At 36.9% G+C, this 22152-nt stretch overlaps 1 protein-coding gene and 1 long non-coding RNA gene across 4 annotated transcripts in view; one reads left to right on the top strand and one right to left on the bottom strand.

Moving 5' to 3' along the window:
* The window catches only part of LOC106053706 (cadherin-like and PC-esterase domain-containing protein 1), a 63665-nt gene that overhangs the window by 22483 nt on the left and 19030 nt on the right, over positions 1-22152 (top strand). For 2 of the 3 annotated variants that reach the window (XM_056027095.1, XM_056027096.1), the window contains exons 3-4: positions 5512-5781; positions 21453-21594. In XM_056027095.1, coding sequence (XP_055883070.1) covers positions 5512-5781; positions 21453-21594 — 412 coding nt within the window. Of the gene's footprint in view, positions 1-5511; positions 5782-21452; positions 21595-22152 lie in introns of those variants that run through there. The other variant, XM_056027097.1, reaches the window with a different exon arrangement.
* LOC106075178 (uncharacterized) lies at positions 2254-8768 on the bottom strand. The gene is made up of 3 exons (XR_001219072.2): positions 8633-8768; positions 4058-4172; positions 2254-2389 (listed from the first exon to the last, which is right to left on the bottom strand). It is a non-coding gene; the product is annotated as an uncharacterized LOC106075178 (long non-coding RNA).

Genomic DNA, 22152 nt, shown 5'->3' with positions numbered 1-22152 from the left:
TGAAACAGATCTACCTATTATGTCGCTGGCACCATTAGAGCATGAAACAGATCTACCGATTATGTCGCTGGCACCGTTAGAGCATGAAACAGATCTACCGATTATGTCGCTGGCACCGTTAGAGCATGAAACAGATCTACCGATTATGTCGCTGGCACCGTTAGAGCATGAAACAGATCTACCGATTATGTCGCTGGCACCGTTAGAGCATGAAACAGATCTACCGATTATGTCGCTGGCACCGTTAGAGCATGAAACAGATCTACCGATTATGTCGCTGGCACCGTTAGAGCATGAAACAGATCTACCGATTATGTCGCTGGCACCGTTAGAGCATGAAACAGATCTACCGATTATGTCGCTGGCACCATTAGAGCATGAAACAGATCTACCGATTATGTCGCTGGTACCGTTAGAGCATGAAACAGATCTACCGATTATGTCGCTGGCACCGTTAGAGCATGAAACAGATCTACCGATTATGTCGCTGGCACCGTTAGAGCATGAAACAGATCTACCGATTATGTCGCTGGCACCGTTAGAGCATGAAACAGATCTACCGATTATGTCGCTGGCACCGTTAGAGCATGAAACAGATCTACCGATTATGTCGCTGGCACCATTAGAGCATGAAACAGATCTACCGATTATGTCGCTGGCACCGTTAGAGCATGAAACAGATCTACCGATTATATCTCTGGCACCGTTAGAGCATGAAACAGATCTACCGATTATGTCGCTGGCACCGTTAGAGCATGAAACAGATCTACCGATTATGTCGCTGGCACCGTTAGAGCATGAAACAGATCTACCGATTATTTCGCTGGCACCGTTAGAGCATGAAACAGATCTACCGATTAGTTGGATCCATTTGTTTCATTCAGCGTTCGGCTCGTTCACCTCAAGATGTTGGGTTTCCCCATCTTTTCATGTGACTGCTCTCTCTCTCCTCTCTCCCTCTTTTTCTCCCTCTCTCTCTCTCTCTCTCCTCTCTCTCTCTCTCTCTCCCAATTAGCTGGTTCTATTCTTTGCATAAAGGTCTTTGCAAGTCTTGATGATCTTGTGAATTGTTCATCAAACTTAAGTTCTGCCAGGACGTCCCCGCCATGTCTATTCACTTGTGCGGCCATGTCGCGAAATTCCTTTTATGTATACGCGATTCATAATTGGCTAAAGCATTAATTTAATTTCTCATGAATTTTTTTTTCCTTTCAACCTCTGCTGAGCGTCATAACAATGACTACAAACTGATCTTACGAGAATGCCGCGGTGGCCCAGGCGATTCTAACCTTTACATTTAACCGTTAGCAAACAGACATGAAAGATCCAGTAAGTGATCGACTGTTTGCTTAGATCTATAATGAACACACCACTACTCTCTATTACCATTTCAACATTATACCCTAGTGTAAGTTCTCAAACAGCTATGGTCTGGTGTTTTCATTCTCTATGCTTACAAATGTGAATAGCTATTTACATCTAAAACTCAAAGCATTTCGTAACGAAAAAAAAATCGTTTATTTGCTTTCTGCTCATTTGCTTTATTAAAAAAAAAAGCTTACACAAATAAATGTATTGTAACTAACAAAAAAAAAGTAAATACATGACATAACAAGACATTTCCAGTAATAAGAGAAATTTTAAAAAAAACTTAAGTGATAAATAATTGGCAAGTTAGAGAAAATTGTTTCCAAATATAATGCATCTGTTTTTAGTTTGAAATATAAAGGAGCAAGTGTTTTTCTGATAAAAAAAAAATGAAGCTAAAAATATAATGACGCTAAGAAAAAAAAAAAAGGATGAACAGTTGCTATGTGAAGCGAAGGAAACCTGGCAAGCGCCAAAGATAAGTCTCTGAATGATTTGATGTCATGCTGCCACTTTGGTTTCTTGAGATAAAGAGGAAGTTGTTCTGTAGCTCACGTTTTATATAAAGATTTGTTTAAGACGCTTTAAAAAACAAAAAACAACAACAAAAAAACACCAATACCTAGATCTAGGTTTTCTAGCATAGGTCTGTTTGAGATTTTTAAGTTAAATAATAGTTGCTTTATTTACTATACAAGTTTGAAATGGCAGAAACAGTTCAGGGCTGAGTCCCGAACGGGCTCTCTATTTCTATTAAACAGTGCAGTGTACACAAGGCCGAAAGATTCCAATGCCTGCTACTTCGCTCATTCATGTTTTTATCCCGAGCTTACCTTAGTTCCAAACTTTTTTTTTTAAATGAAAATCTCTCGGAGACAAAATGAGTTTTAAATAGGTATGAGCTGCTTCATTCATCTCTTGAATATTTAAATCTCTATCATGAACACATTCCTTGACTCGACTGGTGTCCATAACTTTATAGCTCTTCCTTCTACAAGGTTAACGGCCATGAAGTTACGGTCTATAAAAGAATAAAGATGGGGGCTTTTTTAAAAAACATTGTCAATAAATATGATGGGCGAATATGCTAGGTGGGGTGTGAGGGTGATTTTTACAGCCACTCATTAAAATAAATATATTTCACTTCAGAAATGTTACTCCGCTACCGCCCACTACCCCTCACTCTCAATTTGATTAAAATTCCATATGAATGGCGCCTCCCCCCCTCCCCCCCCCCAATCTTTCCTTTTGAAGCAGGAAATAAAATAAAAGTGACCTTGACCTTCTTTTCACCCATCTTCCTACCATCACTACTTTAGTCACTGAAAAGTCTCAAAGCTCATTGAGAAGATTCTTGTGAACTCCTGGACCACTTCCTTCAGGGATTTTCTGCTTGACTCTCAACCTCTTCTGTTTGTAATTTAATTTTTTTTTCGACTCTTTGTTTCTGTTTCGAGAGTTCAGTTTTAGATAGGAAACATGACATTAAAACACTTCTACAGGTGGGTGTCAACAAATAGTTTGTTTTAATTTTTTACTTTGGAACGCTTTTAGAAAGGATCAGAGAAAAAGAATACATTCCCTACGTAGCCTGATAGTACAAAATGACATGTTAATTGGTAGGTAGTTGGGTACTCCTTCCCCAGCATCGCTCCTCTTAGTGAGAAAATCTTCACATAGTTGATAACAAAAAAGAAAACTCTCCACTGATTGGGAAAATCTTCACATAGTTGATAACAAAAAAGAAAACTCTCCACTGATTGGGAAAGTCTTAACATAGTTGATAACAAAAAAGAAAACTCTCCACTGATTGGGAAAATCTTCACATAGTTGATAACAAAAAAAACTCTCCACTGATTGGGAAAGTCTTCACATAGTTGATAACAAAAAAAGAAAACTCTCCACTGATTGGGAAAGTCTTTACATAAATGATAACAAAAAAGAAAACTCTCCACTGATTGGGAAAGTCTTTACATAGTTGATAACAAAAAAAGAAAACTCTCCACTGATTGGGAAAGTCTTTACATAGTTGATACAAAAAAAAAGAAAACTCTCCACTGATTGGGAAAGTCTTTACATAAATGATAACAAAAAAGAAAACTCTCCACTGATTGGGAAAGTCTTTACATAGTTGATAACAAAAAAAGAAAACTCTCCACTGATTGGGAAAGTCTTTACATAGTTGATACAAAAAAAAAGAAAACTCTCCACTGATTGGGAAAGTCTTTACATAGTTGATAACAAAAAAAGAATACTCTCCACTGATTGGGAAAGTCTTTACATAGTTGATACAAAAAAAAAAAGAAAACTCTCCACTGATTGGGAAAGTCTTTACATAGTTGATACAAAAAAAAAAGAAAACTCTCCACTGATTGGGAAAGTCTTGACATGATTGATAACAAAAAAGAAAACTCTCCACTGATTGGGAAAGTCTTTACATGATTGATAACAAAAAAGAAAACTCTCCACTGATTGGGAAAGTCTTGACATGATTGATAACAGAAAATAAGGATCATTGTCTCCCTTCTGTAATCCTCTTCTTTTTTAAAGTTCAAAAATTTTTTTTTTTTTAAAAAAACAAAACTTCAATTTTAATTGGTTTCTTGTTCAATAACTTTGTAACAGCAATTTAATGGCAAATTAAAAGGGCGGCCATACATCAATTAGCTTGAGGAGAGCAACACGATACCTTGTTAGCACTGGATTGAATAGAGAAGTCGTCTAATGACTCACACTCGTGGCAATCATTCACAATTAGAAATCTCCTTGGTCAACTTCAGGAAACTATTTAATGTAGGCCGCCCCTAGGGAGAGCAAAAATTATGCTGAAATTAGACTTAAGTCTTGACTAGCGACCTCCTCAAACACGAGCTGGTAATATAATAATTTCGAAAGAAGAAAACATTTTAAATTAGCAAAAGAAAGAAAAGGGAGGTTAGAATTATGTACACCTAACTCGAACTGTATAAGGCAATTTAATTTTGTACATAAATGAAGTTGTTGGGTCCAAAGGAAATACACGTCTATTTTATTACCTAGAATATAGACAAGAAAGTTAAAAAGAAAGAAAAAAATCACACGACTTTTTAACTTTCTTGTCTATATTCTAGGTAATAAAATAGACGTGATTTTTTTCTTAAATGAAAGTTAAATTAAAACGTCTATTATCGGGAAAATAATCTGAACAATAAAATAACCCAAAATCATGTTTGCTACTGAAAAGATACAACAAACATGACCACCCCCCTCTCCGCCTTTCCCCATACAACAAACATGACCACCCCCCCCCTCTCCGCCTTTCCCGAAAACACAATCTTCGGACTTTCGAGACTAATAAACAAAAAAAAAAAACAACTATTGAATGCAACCAGCGCTTTGAAAATCAGTCCGTCCACCTGATCAGGTGAGAGCTGAGAGTGCTTATTTCAGTGATTCACCGTAATGACAGAGGTCTAACTCATCATGCCTGAGGCGTCCAAATGTCATGAAGGGAGACACTGACGGCGTTGTAACTGTCAGTATGCTGAACATTAAAGGGACTTTCCTGTTGGAGGAGGAACAGTCTACTTTCATTCTTAGTTTACCTTGGCTCGTTACTTTGCTGTCACTATTGGTAGACAGGCTTCGCTTTACCATCACTATCACAAGCTGAGACTTTGAGATGAGCCAATTAGTGATTATCTTATATTATACAGACGTTACTTCAAAAAAGATGATGATTACGTCCTAATCTATACAATCTATACATAGGTCAAATGATCTGAAATGGTTTGTTATCTCATATGTATTAGCCTTGTGAGTTACAAGCACAGGGAAAGGGAAAAGTGATGGAGGTGAAATAAATGTCGTTATTATAATTTCAATGATACTAAATATACATCTCCTTTGCTCTCTTTCTCTCCATCTCGCTTTTCCTTCTTTTACTCCCCTAACTATATCTCCCTCTCCCTCACTGTCCCTTTCCTTTTTTTTCTCTCCTTTTTTTTCTCTCCTTTTTATTTCCCCCACTTTCTCGCCCCATCTCTCTTTTCAAAGCTTATGATATTTTTTTTTAATTGGTGTCGCCTATGTATTGAATTGTTTGTCGTCAATTGTGCGTGAAGACGATTTCTATATTCACATGTTGCATTGATTTGTCCGCAGATCCACGACCGTGTCATAGTGCATCGTTGGACCTACAGAAAAACGGACGCAACTGACCAACTGGACACGAGTAATGTATCCCATTTTAAAGATGAAACTCCAAGAGAGCCCAGCGTTCATCGATTGGATCTACAAGTGGTCATCAATGACCGCATAAGTGGGGACCAGATCAAGAAGAAAGCAAATAGAGTAGATAATGCTGACCTTCAACCTTTGAACTTGTCGGCTAAAGTACTGAACACTTCTGAACTTCTGGATAAACTGAGACAGGTAGGGCCCAGTCTACACCGTCATGACCTTTAGTTTATACAATAACTTTCACATCCCAGTATCATGCTTGAGCGAAGGAGTGTTGGGGTCCTGTGCAAAAAAGGCAATGAAGTCATCTCATTTACAAATTGATAAGATCCCATTAGAGTCCCACCTTTGCAGGTAGGAAGTTCAGAGGCCCTTTACAGCTGCACACCTTGCACTCTTCTAAAAATAGTATCTATGCTGTTCGCGTATCGTTGTAATCAGGGCCGGATTTAAGGGAGGACAGGCGAGGCTACAATCAAGGGGCCTACACAAGAGAAAAAAAAATATTTAGACGGGTCGGAAACTCTACGTTTTTTTTGTAACTTTTTTGTTTGTTTTTATCAACACTTGAAATCTTACAGTTTACAACGCTGTCTTGGTTGAAAAGTGCCCACATTTTAGTGTGCTCGTAGTCTCGAAATTTACTTCGGATAAACCAAGTACACTGCGTCAACCCTAAATGTATTTTTTGTTTACTAAAACATGCATATTAATTTTATTATAAACGAAGGAAAATTACTGTTGTAATATAGCATGCTTTTAGATATAAGTATTTTTTAAAATTAATATGTGGATTTTTATTAAAGCTTTCGAAAAAGTGTAGGGGCCTCCATCAACATTCTGCCCCGGGGCCTCCACATACCTAAATCCGGTCCTGATTGTAATTATTATTAAGCCTCGTTTTATTAGAATGGATTTACTATATCAAGAGGCCCGGACAAAACTCTGGCCCCAATACCTATAGAAGAGCTTTACGGAGAACTGCCTGATCTGGATACCACTGCGTTGTTCGTCTCAGATATAGGATTACTGATCTGAACCCTCCGACGTGTAAAATGAGAACAGAAGAATTAGAATGGATTCTTTTTCTATCATTCATTATTATTAATATTATTATAGTTGATGTAGAACGCGATTTCCCATGCTCTTTTAGTGCTAGGTGCGTTCTGGTCCTATGTTTTCCATGGACATGCTTTGTTCCTCTTAGTTTCAAACTTCATATCCTATTTAAAGCCAAAAGATCTGGCCCCCAGTTGAGTGTATTTACAGTTCACATGAACCACGCCAAGGTTGAATGTTCTTGATTCATAAGCTACATTTGATTCTCTGTTGCTGGCTCAGGTGCTGCCCATTTCCGCAGTACATATGGCGTGCGTTATTCTGTCCCTTTGGCTCGACAAATACATCTGAGGTTGTCCCCCTGTGTTGGGGAAGTCCTCACCAAATTGACTCGCGAAGTACATGTATCTCATGTCTCCAGAACAGGTGACTACAATTCTTCTGAAAGCCTAACTCAGTCCTAATACACTCAGGTAAACGAATGCTGATCAGTATATCAAAATAAGACTGTATTGAATTAACATAGACAATAATGAAATAAAGTATGTTTGGGCCACGAGACCTTCTTCACTTAGAAACAAAGATAAATAATGAACACAGAAAGCGTTTGTTCATTTTTTTGTATGCACGCTATTGTTCTTTGTTATTGAAGCAGAAAGGAAATGAGCATACGCCGACCAAAAAAGCGCGGGAAAGAGACTATAAATCTTGAAATGTATTTAGTTTTTAAATCTGCTGACGAATTAATTTTTTTTTTGCCATCATAACTTGTCTCTATGACTTTAAGCAGCTTTTAGATGTTTTTCTCAGACTGACTTTATGCAGTGTTTAATGTTGTCCTTGATAGAAACGAATATTTTCTGGTCTGTTTCTCATACTTTAGCTTTAGCCTTGAGTCTACAAGGTCGTTATTGTGCTCAAGATCAGGAACCCACAAGCTTGTTCGTTTGTTTCAGCAAAACATTATCTACCCCACAAGTCATTATCCTTTTTTATTTGGGGGGGGGGGGGTCTTTTTGAAAACATCAAAAACAAATTTCACTTTTAGCCTTTCTTTCTTTATCTTTTCTCATTTTTTTATGTTTCCTTCTCTCTCTCTCTCTCTCCCTCTCTCTCATCTGCGTGTATGGGTTTGTGTGTAGATGTGTGTGAGGGGGTTGCTTTAGTACATTTAAATTTTTCATTTAGTTTTCCTAAAAGCGTCTAGCGCATCATGCAGACGTGTTTGAAATAGACAAATGTCTTTTTGCCAAGTTTTATGCGGTTATTTCTAAGTGTTTTTTATTTATTCATATCATGTCATATAAAAATATTCAAACCTTCTCTTCTAAGATTACAAGGAAAAAAAAAACTCGTAGAAAGAAATAAAAACTATGCTGATGCTTAAGATAGACACAATTTGGGTTCAATGTTTTCAGATAATCAAAATCTGGGGTTAGGTATCAGCATATTGGCTTCACTTTTATTCAATACTTGTTTTCAGATGAAGCCTCGCCTGAATGAACAACTAGCTTTTAGATTAATAAAGTATATCCATGTGTTTATTCAAAAATCCTATGGTATCCAGATTTTCATAGTTTGTACTTTTCATGTACATCTACTTGTGTATTTAACTTTGACCCAAACTGGGGTTACCTCCAAACCCCTTACAATGACGTACACTGGTAAACATTTAGCCATTTCACAGGCATTGATCAAAATTTCTATTTCTATTTTGAGTCTATGAAAATTCGAAATGACTCACAGAACAAAAACGTCCACAAGCCATTGAGTGACACGTGAAAACCAAGGCCTGGATCGTCGCTCATCCAACATTTTAGAATTCTCTTAGTACATCATGTCCTTCCGTTATTGGTTTTGTTCAGTCTCCCGTGTTGTCATTAACATTGCATTAAGGTGGCTTGCTTAGTCTTAGGTACACCGACTTACCAACTGATAATGTATACTCGGGTGTAGACACTAGACAGTATACCTGAAGACCTACCTTTTAGGGTCTGAAATCCAAATGTATTTCCAATACGCGTGTCATAGCAAATAATGTCAAACGCAATGGAAACTCGTGTCGCTGTAATCTACTTTGTCCGAGAATAACAATGAAAAAATGCGTCTTCTCTGCTCCAAGTCTCTAGAACAACTCTCGTTATTTATGTCACTAAGCTATTTCCGCATATGTTTTTTCGACGGTTGGTAACGTCCGTCACGACAATAAGGATATTCCCGATGTGTAGTCAACATCTACGGGCCTAGAATAGCTAGACATCTGCATGTATTAAAATGGAAGGAAAAATTATACAAAAATATTTAAAAACGAATATTTAATCAAATCTCCATTCTATAGGCTGAAAAGTCTTTGTGTGTTAACAATCTATCAATCTATAATTCTCTTCATGGCTCAACAGTGTGGACAAGAGGTAGTAATGGAAAGATCACTTTTTATTTCTGCAAGTCGGACTAGAGTTACCCCACGTAAATTTAGTGGCGAAATAAAAAAGGGGGGGGGGGGAAGAGAACAAGTAATCTACTCTGTATTCACCCTTCACTAAATAGTAGGACCAGTCCTATCCGAAACGAATTTCACGCGGCCAAGTTTGGGTAAGGATACGGATAATAAGTGAAAAATAAGAGTTTGTATTAGAAAATAAATTAGTCTTTGCTTTTATTCATTCTTTACTACCTACATAATTACTTTACGAGTCGTGCGTGTAGCGAATTCATACAGTATGTCATAAAAATTCAGTTTCCTACATAGATCACTCTCAATAGCAAGAATTACCAAATGTTTCAATCTATCTTCGAGAATTGTTGACATCAAGTAATTCTTCATTAGTTTAAGGCGCGAGAAGCTTCTTTCTCCAGATTCCACAATTACGGGTATTGCATAATGCCGTTTTTTTTATATCGCGCTTTGGATTGGCGTTTTCCATATTGAATGACACCCCAAAATGACAATTTTTTTGTCTATATATTTCAGGTTATTTTTATGAGTTTTCAAAAGACTTTAATAATTTCCGGAGATTTCCAGGACTTTTCGCATATTTTGCAATTTCAGATTTCCAGGAGCTCCTTGTAAATCAGGAGGCCGAGGGAAATCTGTAGTAATAATTTACACCTAGAATTAGCGCGGGTCCTATGAAAGTGCGGTGCCCACTTCGGTCGCATAGGTTGCAGTTACCTAATGCAAAATAGCGGTGTATGCTACGCCGCGGGTCGAGTAGTATAAGAAATTTAAACAGATTGTTTTTTAAAACATCGTCATCTGACGAGAATATAGAGAGGGGGAGAATAGAACGATTGCGCAAGGCCCCGCACTAGTGAGATTCTTTGTCGCCTTAATCTCATCCAGTGGAGCCTCTTAAGACACATTCTAATGTAAAGTTCCAATCCGTCATAGAGGGTGTGGATAGTTTTTACATAAAGCAACAGCTTTTACGCAGTATTTAAGAAGCCGGCATCTATAACAATGAACATGAAAGCTTTTAGCATATTTTGGTTTATGGTTTAGCGCGCCCTATCCCATATCGCTAAGGCCGCCACTTGGCGAAATGAGGAAAGTTGGGGTGTGTCTGATTAAGACTTGCTGTGGTTATGAGGCAAGTTATCTTGAAGATTTCAACAAGAATACACAAACAACTGGGGGTCAGCTAGACAAAACACTCGTTATAAGCAAACAATATCCGTGCTTATATGTAGAGTTGTTGATAAGCGGACGTTATGACTCCCCTCTGACAAATCACAATAATTAACCTTTCCCCTTTTAAAAATATTTTTTTGGCTTGTTTCCTGAATGATCTGTTGACTCAATCACAATATCTAATTGATAATACCAGCTCTATTTCATTGAGAGAAACGGAAGAAAGAGACCGAAGAGAAAGAGAGCTAGAGAGAAAGAGACTAAAGAGAGAGACGAAAGAGAGACTTTTATATAGAGAACATGTTCAAGGCAGGAAACTAAAGACTGGGTTGCAATAAAACAGTTGACAAACATGCACTGAACAAAATATTGTTTCAAAAACATCGTTTATAATAATGCTCTCTGGAAAAGTACAAGTCAATAAATCTGAATAATTGTAGTTCAACCTAGTCTCCTGCACATTTTTTTATTGTTTAAAGAACGGCAACTGAATCTCGAATACAGAGTCAGTTCCCTTGTTACACGTCCATTTTTTTTTAACGCCTTATTTTATTCTTGCTCTGCTTCAGATAATGCGCGTGCTTGTGTCTCGTCTAAAACTGGAACTAAATACGTTAAATTCGGCCAAAAGATAAAACTTTACATACACTTACAAGCAGGCATGAATTCAACGTCGACACGTACTTCCCAGCATCGCATCTCCAGTGGTTCTCAAAGTATACCACATGCGATAATGGATTACCTAATGGTCTACGAATAAAATTATATAAATTAAATCAACGTACCATTTTCAGACCTTGCGATCTATGGGGAAAGATGTAGAGCTCATCTGTTTCTGTGGCCTACAGTTAATGAATAAAGTTATTTTACCAGTACAACGACTAGCCGTTACAGTTGGATGGGGGGGGGGATTTAGAAGTGTTCTAAACATCCCGTGGTGCAAGATACCTGTCATTATCAGGATGATTCGAATACGAGCTTTTCGGTTTGGAAGCTAAGCAATTTACCACTTGGCCACCACGCCCCTATGAAAAGATAAGAAATTTTTTGTTCAAGCAGTCTTCCAGACTTGGCATCCATGGTGTCTTGACCAGTAGGCTCGGGATCAAAATCGGAAATCCACAACACACTGGGTGGCCACAATTGTTGTAGGCTCCATAGATGTTTGAAAATGATTACATCTTTTTTGTTTTTCGACAACATTGGTTGTTTCTCCAGCGGTTCTAAAATATGGCATGAAATCAAAATTGTACTCAATACGTTATTTTTTTCTTGAGCTTTTCACACTTTAATTCTATTGGCTAGGCCCCTTTGACATACAACTTCCGTGTTTATATTTGTTTTGGGAATCCTATGGGGAATTATATCAAACTTTAGTTCACTTCTAATAAAAAGTATTTTGATGTAAATTGATCAAAGTTCTACATTTCATAATGTGTGTTCAAATGTCAGAATAAAGAAAAAATTAAGAAAAATGTAGGAAAAGATTTAGATTAATGTCCTCTATTTCACTTTGGGGATAGGAGAGGATAACGTTCTTTTGACCACTGGCGGATCCAGGGGGGGGGGAAACGTTAGGGGCGCTCGCCCCCCCCCCCTTGGCCGACACCCCCCCTTCCGGACGAATTTTAGTAAAGAAATCAATCTGTATACGAATTTATTTATGTTAATAATATATACTAATTATTTATATTTCTACCAATTTCTAGATTATTTCACCCTCCCCCCTCTAGTATGTTGGCAAATTTGGTGGGATGGGAAGGTGGCGATGGCAAAATCTCGCCCCCCCCCACCATAAACTTTCGAGTGAGGGTGGTGGTCCAATTTATTTGTAGAAATCACAGCTTGTTAACAGAATCAATTAAATATCTATACAATTAAAACTTTGATATTATAATTGATCTTTATATTATGTCGTTCCACTGTTAGCCGATTGGGTGGGGTGGGGCGAATACTTCTACTGCCCTTTCCACCTACTCCCTATGAGAGTGTGTGTGTGGGGGGGGGTCCTACTTTTATTTAGAAATCATTATTACTATATAATTTGATATTATGTCGCTACACTTCTGGTATCTTGGCCGAATCGGTGAGGTGGGGGGGGGGCGATTGCGTCTACTGCCCTCACCACTCTAGCCCTCTGAGTGGGTGAGGGGTCCTATTTTTATGGAGAAATCATAGTTTGTGAACAAAATTAGTTGAATATTTATATAATATAAGCTACTTATTGATGTTTTAACCCATTTGTATATTATGTTGCACACACACTCTGATCTCAAATTTTATCATTAGTAAATATAAAATGAAACAGGTTTGTACCAGGAGGAAGGGGCGGTACATGCCTTCCATCCCTCGGACAAACCAATACCTTTTTTTTTTTGTATTTTAGTTAAGAAATTACAAAATTTTTTTTTAAGTCACTGATATAATTTACATATACTATAAATTAAATTCTTATATTGAAGAACTCGTTAATGCAAAGTGCAATCATTAGCAGAAATTATAAAAAGGAGCGAGGATTAACATTTTTACTCTACCGCCCTCTCCCCTTTCCAGACGAAAACAAGACGTTTTAAAACTGAATAGTCAAATATGGCGACAGATTTTATGTAATTGCACACGAATTTATCTTAGTTATTTTAAGAAAGACTTTGTTTTGGAAAATGTAGAATTGATACATTTTTCATTATAAGAGTAGCTGTTGAGATGAGTTCTGACCTCAAATATTATTTTTCTAGTCACCTTTTCCAACCTTTACTCATACTGATATTTTTCTATTGTATAAAAAGAATTAGGACTATAACTGACACTATAAACTTGAATCCTAAAAATGCAAAAAAATTAAAGTAAAAATTTAATTGGTTCCTTTAATTTCTCCTCTCACTTCCGAAATTTTTTGTTTAGAGCTTTGAATTATAGTTCTGTAACAAAACAAAGTTACAAACATGCCGATTGAACAAAATGTACCACTTACAAATGAACTTTTTAAAAAAATATCATTTTTCGAATAATTTTTTTTCAGCGGCAATCCTCAAAGTCTTAATCTAAATATTTGGGGGTATTTTATCTTTTCAAGGAACAAATCGGTTTTATTTGCATTGTAGTGTGGGCCTGTAAATTCTTATTGGATATTTTTCAAGTAAAACATTATTCGAAAGGTCCCTTTTTTAATATGATGACTAATGAGGTGTAGATGTCAGTAAAAAATGGCCTTCCCCCCACTCCCTGGATCCGCTAGTGCTTTTGACTAGGGCGCCATTACACATCCCATAATTCGCACGTGTATTCAAAAGTAAAAACAATTTTAGGTAGACTGGATCCAAGTTGCAACAATTAAGGGGGGAGGGGAAGGGTATGTAGGTCGTTGGTTTCTAGCTCCAAACATCTAGTACAACTAGATAGTTCGTCCATCGTGGTTCGATGATGACCACTTTGTCATCCAGGGGGCTGAGGGCTTTGCACTTGGGTTCTATGCCTCCTCATGTGGTTGGTGAGACCTATGTGAGCCCGGAATGTTCAGCTGCACACTGGGCAGGTTACTCCAGCTGGAGCTAGTGTCATAGGCCTTGCTTTTCTTCTCTGGCGTTTTTCTTCTGCCAGCGTTGTTCTCTTTTCCTCAGCAACCTGTGCGCCAGTTTTCACAGCGCGACGCCATGATGCTCTGTCATGTGCCTCTGTCTCCCAGGTGGCTGGGTCTATGCTGAACGCCTTCAGAGAAGCTTTGAGGGTGTCCCTGAAGCACTTTCTTTGGTCTTCCATTCTGCAGACGTGTCCTGCCCATCGCAGCTGGAACTGCATCAGGATAGTACAACTAAACCGATGTAGGCGGTCGTTGGTTTGTAGGTCCAAACAGCTAGTACACCTAAACCGATGTAGGCGGTCGTTGGTTTGTAGGTCCAAACAACTAGTACACCTAAACCGATGTAGGCGGTCGTTGGTTTGTAGGTCCAAACAGCTAGTACACCTAAACCGATGTAGGCGGTCGTTGGTTTGTAGGTCCAAACAGCTAGTACACCTAAACCGATGTAGGCGGTCGTTGGTTTGTAGGTCCAAACAGCTAGAACAACTAACACGATGTAGGCTTACTACATTTGTAATTGTAGAACTTAAAGTAACTTAGCATAAACTTGAAGACCCTTTTTTTTTAACCAACCTAATGTAAATTTCATGATCAATATACACAGACTCAACTTGAAATGATATACATCTAGTTAAAGCAATATGAAATGATATTCTAAACAAAATCTCATTACTAAAAAGACATCACGTCTTTACTCTTTCCAATCTCTGGGTCGTCTGCCATTCTTAATGTAACTTACAACAGACACTATCATGATTTCATCATTCTCCAAGATCCAATATTAATGCTTCCTTTCTTCATCACCTTGGAAACACACACACACGCACGCACATACATATAATAGGAAGATAACCAATTTTTTTCAAAACTGAACAGAATAGTCTGCACTATTTTATTGCCATGCGTCTGGTAATGCCACCCTCATCTAAAGCTTCTAAAGTTTTTTTTATAATCTTAAATAATAATTTTAATCTAGAACTCATATATTGTTAGTTGAATCACTGTCTACGCTGAAATTCGAATTTCATTTCTTTCACATTTTTCCCAACTTGATTCCATCACAACATTGTTTGTACAATTTTATATTGTGAACATGTTTAGATTATTTGTCGAAATGTGCACTCAAGAGAACACGTGTTCGCCATGTTGACGGCAGCCACCATGTTTACCTCCTCTGGGTTAAAGTGATCTGATGGCGTCATACATAAGCCTTTGTAGTTTGTATATTCACGCGGCTTTTAATAATTAATAATCAGAATCGGCATTAGCAGTACGCGGGCCTAGGAGGAGTGTCGTTCTTGGGACCCCGGGTAAGTATAACTACGCAGGCCCGTGAGCTACAAGCTTTAAATTATTGAGACAGTACCACATCACACCAACAGATTCCTCCGACTCGGTCTTATTGATACAAAACATAGTACCTTACGATGGTACTGTACTGTTGACCTTTGGTACTGTACTTTTAACCGTTCGTACTGTACAGTTGACCGTTGCTACTGTACTATTGACCGTTTCTACTGTACTATTGACCTTTGGTACTGTACATTTGACCTTTGGTACTGTACTATTGACCGTTTAACTATGTACTTGTTCAGCAGGTAGGATTTTGCTTGCATGATTTTGCCCCCATTCCTTCGATATTAAGTTACCTTTAATCAACGTAACTACTGATTCATAGAAATTTTGCATGAAAAAGTAAACAAACTAGGTAATAATTTATGCTTTTGGGGGCCCCCTCCAGCGCGGGGCCTGGGACGGTTGCCCCACCTGCCGCCCCCTAAGGCCGCCTCTGTTAATAATATATAATTTATGCTATAAAAGTGTGTCTATGACACTACATCATTATTAAAGATTAAAAAATCTATTCAAATTAATTATAAAAATCCTATCGATTATGTGGTTAAGTCAATGCACCTTTGGCTCTTCCATTCTCCCTCCCCCCACACACACACACACTAAAGTAAAGACCACCAACACAGTAGTGATATGACTCATTGCTGTCTTCATTCGCCTTTCATTACCGCTTAGCGTCTTATCCCAATGAAACCAATCGCTTCCTCACGGCGACAGCCGGTGACCTCGACATGAGCTCACTAACAGGCCAGATGCACATTGCATTCGGATTTTTTTTTAATAGCCAGAAGCTAGACAGCCAAACTGGCACCTTGATTTTGTTTATCTTCAGCCGCCAGTGTGGGAAAAGGATAAAATATCCATAATGGGTTGATTTGTTGTGGGGGTCAAAAGACAGCAAATTAAATGAAAAAAGGTAAACTTTTAGAGCCAAGGGAATTTTTTTTTTATGCAAAGCAAATACTATTTACCTTGTGTACTGTTTTTAATTATCCTTCCTTTGTTTTAATTTCTATTTAAGTGCTTTTTGGAATAAATACATTTAAATCTATTTGTTTAATAGAGAGATCTACTATTCATTTTTCCTTTTTTAGCGGCCCCCGTAAGGGGAAAAAGCCGCTATTAGGTTTGTGCAAAATGTCCGTCTGTCCGTCTGTCACACTCAGATCTCGAAAACTAGAAGAGATATGAAAAATATTATTTATTATTAAATGCGGCTTGAAAAGTTTAGGTGCAACGGCTACTTTTGGTTTTCTAAAAGCAAACCGTTTAATTTATAAAATTAATTATGCAAGCGATTTTTTCATAAAAATACACCAATTCTAAAACAATTACGTAAATGTAAGGGAGGCAATGTTACAATATGCTAACAAAGATGGACAATTTTTGTGTATTTTCAGTATCACTAAGTCAAATATATTTTTAAAATGTACAGGAAATGTTTACAACAAATATAAATAATAGTTAACGATGTTTTTTCTGGTCAACTAGCTGCTAAAATTAAAAGAAAACATTTCTGTTTGTTATAAAGGCTAATAATGCATTTTGTATGTAAATATCACGCACATTTTTTTAATGGACTTTTTATGCAGCGATTTTCGTGCAGTAGATTAAAAGATTAAAAAAACTAGAACTCTAAAAGCTATTGAAAATCTGATTTACACTTTAATGTTCCTCCCGTAACATCTCAATAGTTTTAAGTATCTAAAAATTGATTGTTCCGGATTTTTTTGTGCAAAACTAATCAACCCCAACAAATGTTTGTTTGCTCTTCTAATTTATATTACATTCAATTTCCATGCTTAAACGTTGCAAAAACACATTATCAATAATATGTTGTTCCGTTTTTTATGTAAATAGTATATTAATGCTAAATCAAAATCTCTATACTGACTTATATTTCATTAAGTGTAAAAATGTTCCGGATATTGTTTTATAAAACATGAATTATGCCTAATGATTGTTTGAAATCGCATAATTTACTAATATTATACTTATATTATTTGACAATGAGTCACTATAATTTGGTCATCAATATCAAATTGTTCCGTATTTTCATCTTTAAACAAATTTTAAAAATATCGACAATAGGTTGTTCAGGGCTTAAAAAAAAAGTAATTTACTAGAATTGATTACTGAAAATTACTTTTTAGACATTTAATTTTTTTGCTAAAACATAACATAGAAGTTTTGTAATCGATAAAGAAAGTTCCGGATTTTGTTTCTTATAAATCGTCGCCAGAAATTTCCAAATTTATTTAAAAATCTACTAACGCCAAATAATTGTTTGAACTCCTCTCTTCTAATTAATAAACAAATAATCTTCTCATTTACGAAATAATGTGTTTTTTTTTATTTTTATGAAAAATATTTTAACTCACTACTCTCTTACAGTACATTTAACTTTCTACCTAAAACATTAAAAAATCTAATTATCGTTAATATTATGTTCCGATTTTTAAGGAAAACAGAATCCAAACACCAAAGTAAGGTATGAAAATCTCTCCACATGGCTGTAGTACATCTAATTTTTATACGAGACCATCCAAAAAATTTAATTAACGGTATTACATTTATCTGAAATTCTCTTTTTCTTTTACTATTTATACAAACATCCGGAACAATCTATTATATAAACTTTTCAATTGTATTCATACCTAAAAATTATTGCGATGTTTTGAAACGTAAAATAAAGGTTAATCAATTTTAATAACTTTTAGTTGTTTTTTTTATATCAAGATGACGGACAGACCGACTGACAGACAAAACGCAAAAACAATGCGGCTTTGATCCTCTTTAAATAAATTCTATTAGAACTCAGTGCACCAATGTATATGAACCCTCGTCAAATATCTCGTGTAAATAAAGACATTTTTAGGGTACCGGTACTAGCCTATTGTGAGGTAATGGAATTTTTTTTTCTTTGACGTCATATGAATGAACTCTTTAAATGTAATGTTAAAAGAACGCACTCGGTGCACCAATGTCTATGAACACTCGATAAATGGCTCGTAATGATGAAGGTGATTTTTAGTCTAGCTAGGCCGTGTGACGTAGTGGTGTTTTTTTCCTTTGACGTCATATGGAATGAATTCTTTAAAAGTAATGTTAAAAGAACGCACTCGGTGCACCAATGTCTATGAACACTCGATAAATGGCTCGTAATGATGAAGGTGATTTTTAGTCTAGCTAGGCCGTGTGACGTAGTGTTTTTTTTCCTTTGACGTCATATGGAATGAATTCTTTAAAAGAAATGCTTAAAGAACGCACTCGGTGCACCAAAGTCTATGAACACTCGATAAATGGCTCGTAATGATGAATGCGATTTTTAGTCTAACTAGGCCGTGTGACGTTGTGTTTTTTTTTCCTTTGACGTCATATGGAATTAATTCTTCAAATGAAATGAAAAAAGAACTCGGTATAGTAATGTTTATTAAGCCTCGTTATGTAACTCGCGTTTAAAAAAGGAATATCTTGATTTAGATCTAATCTAGATTTTTTAAACTAGATCTAGATTTTTATTACAGTATATCTAGATCTGGATTTATATTCTAATTAAAATTATTTTAGAGTCTAGATCTAGAATTTCTAGATCTAGTTTAGACTAAAATAGACTAGATTAAGATGTAGAATTTCAATTTCTAAACTTAAAGTGTAAAAAAAAAAGTGTAGATTTTCATTTCCAAACGTTTTGATCAATATTGCAATGTTTTAATATACTAAAACTAATCTAAAAATTTTTATTTAATTTAAATTTAAGTTTTCAGCAAATGAATCTTTGAAACATTATTACTTTTGACCATCAAAATTAAATCACCTCTTGAATATTATTTGCGAATATGCAGATCCGACAGGGATCCGACTTCGACGGGGGCCGCCTCTGAGTTTGTGTAACACAAACTCTCTTTGTAATCTTGTTTTAATGTTAAATTCCATTTGCAAAAATTTCTTTCACTCAATCTAACAGTGAACGGAATTGTCAATGCTATACGAAGGGCCATTGTGGGACTTTTGGAAAGCAGAATTCAAAGCAAGATCATAATGATTCATGAGCGCACCATTTCATTATGAATTGTTTTGCCCGAGAAATGATCATACATTTCTTCACTTATTATAATCTTCTAGGCATGATTCATACTTTCCTAACGATTTCAACAATCTCCACAACTTTCCATTGTTTAGAGGAAACAAAAAAGATACACAGTGCCTAGAAGTGCTCAATTTCGTTTTGCAACAAACTGCAGAGTTTCCATGTTTCTTTGTATTACATCGCTGAGTCTCTTTTTGTGCACGTTTTGTCTGTTTCCTTGTCCATTGTCTTCCACCTCGCGATTTTCTAGCTCAACCCAAGGCGCCAATAGCACGAATGTACTTCAAGGACTATTCATGATCAGATAAACTGTCATTAGAGATTTGATTAACGTTTCACATTTTTTTTTCTCTCTGTGCGAGGCCCCCACCAATCAAAGGCCCTAGGTGGCTGCCTAGTTTGTCTATTCCCTTTAGGCGGGCCCCGCAACTTTCATGCTTATAGCATACTCAGGTGCGCTCTAGTCCAATCACTCTTGTGGGCCAGTTGGGAGGGGTAAGTATCTGGTTTTAGTGCGCTCTAGTCCAATCACTCTTGTGGGCCAGTTGGGAGGGGTAAGTATCTGGTTTTAGTGCGCTCTAGTTCAATCACTCGTGTGGGCCAGTTGGGAGGGGTAAGTATCTGGTTTTAGTGCGCTCTAGTTCAATCACTCGTGTGGGCCAGTTGGGAGGGGTAAGTATCTGGTTTTAGTGCGCTCTAGTTCAATCACTCGTGTGGGCCAGTTGGGAGGGGTAAGTATCTGGTTTTAGTGCGCTCTAGTTCAATCACTCGTGTGGGCCAGTTGGGAGGGGTAAGTATCTGGTTTTAGTGCGCTCTAGTCCAATCACTCGTGTGGGCCAGTTGGGAGGGGTAAGTATCTGGTTTTAGTGCGCTCTAGTCCAATCACTCGTGTGGGCCAGTTGGGAGGGGTAAGTATCTGGTAGGTTTCCGTGCTGCCTTTTTAAAAGATATTTTTTTTTAAAGTTGCTCGAGTCTGAGTTTGAACTTGAAGTCTTGTATCTAGATAGTGTAAGTCCGATGTCTTAGCCACTGAGCTATTCAAGTACATATGAAATATGCTTATCTCCTTTTAGCACATTTTCTATATTTAAAAATAAAATAAAATAATTAATTACGACCAATAGGTATTTGGTTAATTTTTTTTATATACATTCATATGTTGTTATCGACAATGAATAATTATGTAAAATTTCAACTTGATACGAAAATGGGAAGATTGAGAAATAACGTGTTCAAGATTCCACCCAGACAGACAGACAGAGTGAGCTGATAAAAAGGACCTTATTTAAGGAGACAAAATGAATGCTTGTATGTGTGTGTGCGCTTTTTTTTTTTTAGGCCTGAACTTTGTCCATATTAGCACAATATTACAAATTTTTTTTTTATAATTACAATTTTGTTTGCGATTTATCTCGTAATTAGTTTCGTAGCAATTAAAATAATAAGAAAGTATTGTCCCCAGCATCTCAGTCTATCCCCCTCTCTCTCTCTCTCTTTCTCTTTCTCTCTCTCTCGTGTATAAATATAGGCCAATATGAGGGATTTCTGACGTCTGGCAATGTTTATACAACCTTCTCATTTTTAAAGAAAACTATTTTCTCTAATGGTGTGTGATTTTCTGTTTAAAACAAAAATAAATAAAACTTCAGGCCTTAGGTGTATTTTGTTTCTATAGCATTAAAGCAAGGGCTATTAACTCTAATTTTATGCGTTATTTACCTTAACTTGATTCTCGTCCTTTGCCATTAGTTAGCTCATGTTAGCTTCATGTCCTAATGTCCAGTAGACGCTCTCTTCCTGTCTTTTTTCTTTCATTTCTTCTCCTTTCCTTTCTTTCTTTATCCCTTTCTTTCTTACTTTTTCTCTCCACTTTTATTTTACAAAGCTTATATCAACTCACTCTATCTGGTAAAAAGTTAGGTCTACGCGTTATTTCTCCCACACCCAATCTCGGATCAAGCTAAAATTTTGCATAATTATTTCTTTCACATGCCAACGCAAGAATCAATTAAAAAATGAACTTATTAAGTTACTTAACTATTGGTCATTAATTATTGTGTTTTGTATATCGAACAAGGGAAAGAAATTCGCAGCTTGATTTAACAGACGTAGCAGATAGCAGGCCTATTAGCAAAATCCTTTTCTCTGCACAGATTGAATCTAGCATCACCCCACCGACCAGCGAAGTTTTGGTCAGATGCCCACTGTCTTCACTGAAGCATCATCTCTATCTCACGGAGGCCGCCTTCCAAAGGTACGGGGCGCATGTGGTTATGGATGAAGGCATCAGTCAAGGTAAGCTAATTAAGTCAAGATCTTAGCACGATGCTAACGCTACAATCACTTGATATGCCTGTTGATATTTGCTGGCTGCCAGAGGCCATGCTCAGCAATGTGCAGCTGGTGCGAGCCGCATGGGTCATCAGGTGATAAGGGGCATCAAACTCTCCTCCTGTACGCATTAACTCTTTGAAACCGAGATTCCGTTGTATGGGTCGGTGTGTACACCTACTGCGCCTCAGTCAGGTCTTGTATTACATTTCCCTAGACCGTTCCTAATTTATCGAACAAAGAATAAAATGTCACTATGTGGGTAACATGAATGAGGCGAAAAAAAATCGAATTTTTAAATTGAGGAAATTTCTTAGAATTGTTAAAGTAACTAAGTCGGCGCTAAGATCCACTAAGTACGATTTACGATCCACTAAGCCGGCGCTACAATCCACTAAGCCGGCGCTACAATCCACTAAGCCGGCGCTACAGTCCACTAAGCCGGCGCTACAATCCACTAAGTCGGCGCTACAATCCACTAAGCCGGCGCTACAATCCACTAAGCCGGCGCTACAATCCACT

The sequence above is a fragment of the Biomphalaria glabrata genome, chromosome 4, assembly GCF_947242115.1.
Source record: "Biomphalaria glabrata chromosome 4, xgBioGlab47.1, whole genome shotgun sequence".
NCBI lineage: Eukaryota > Metazoa > Mollusca > Gastropoda > Planorbidae > Biomphalaria > Biomphalaria glabrata.
The sequence above is the reverse complement of the archived record's forward strand: the minus strand, read 5'-3'. Positions and strand labels throughout refer to the sequence as shown.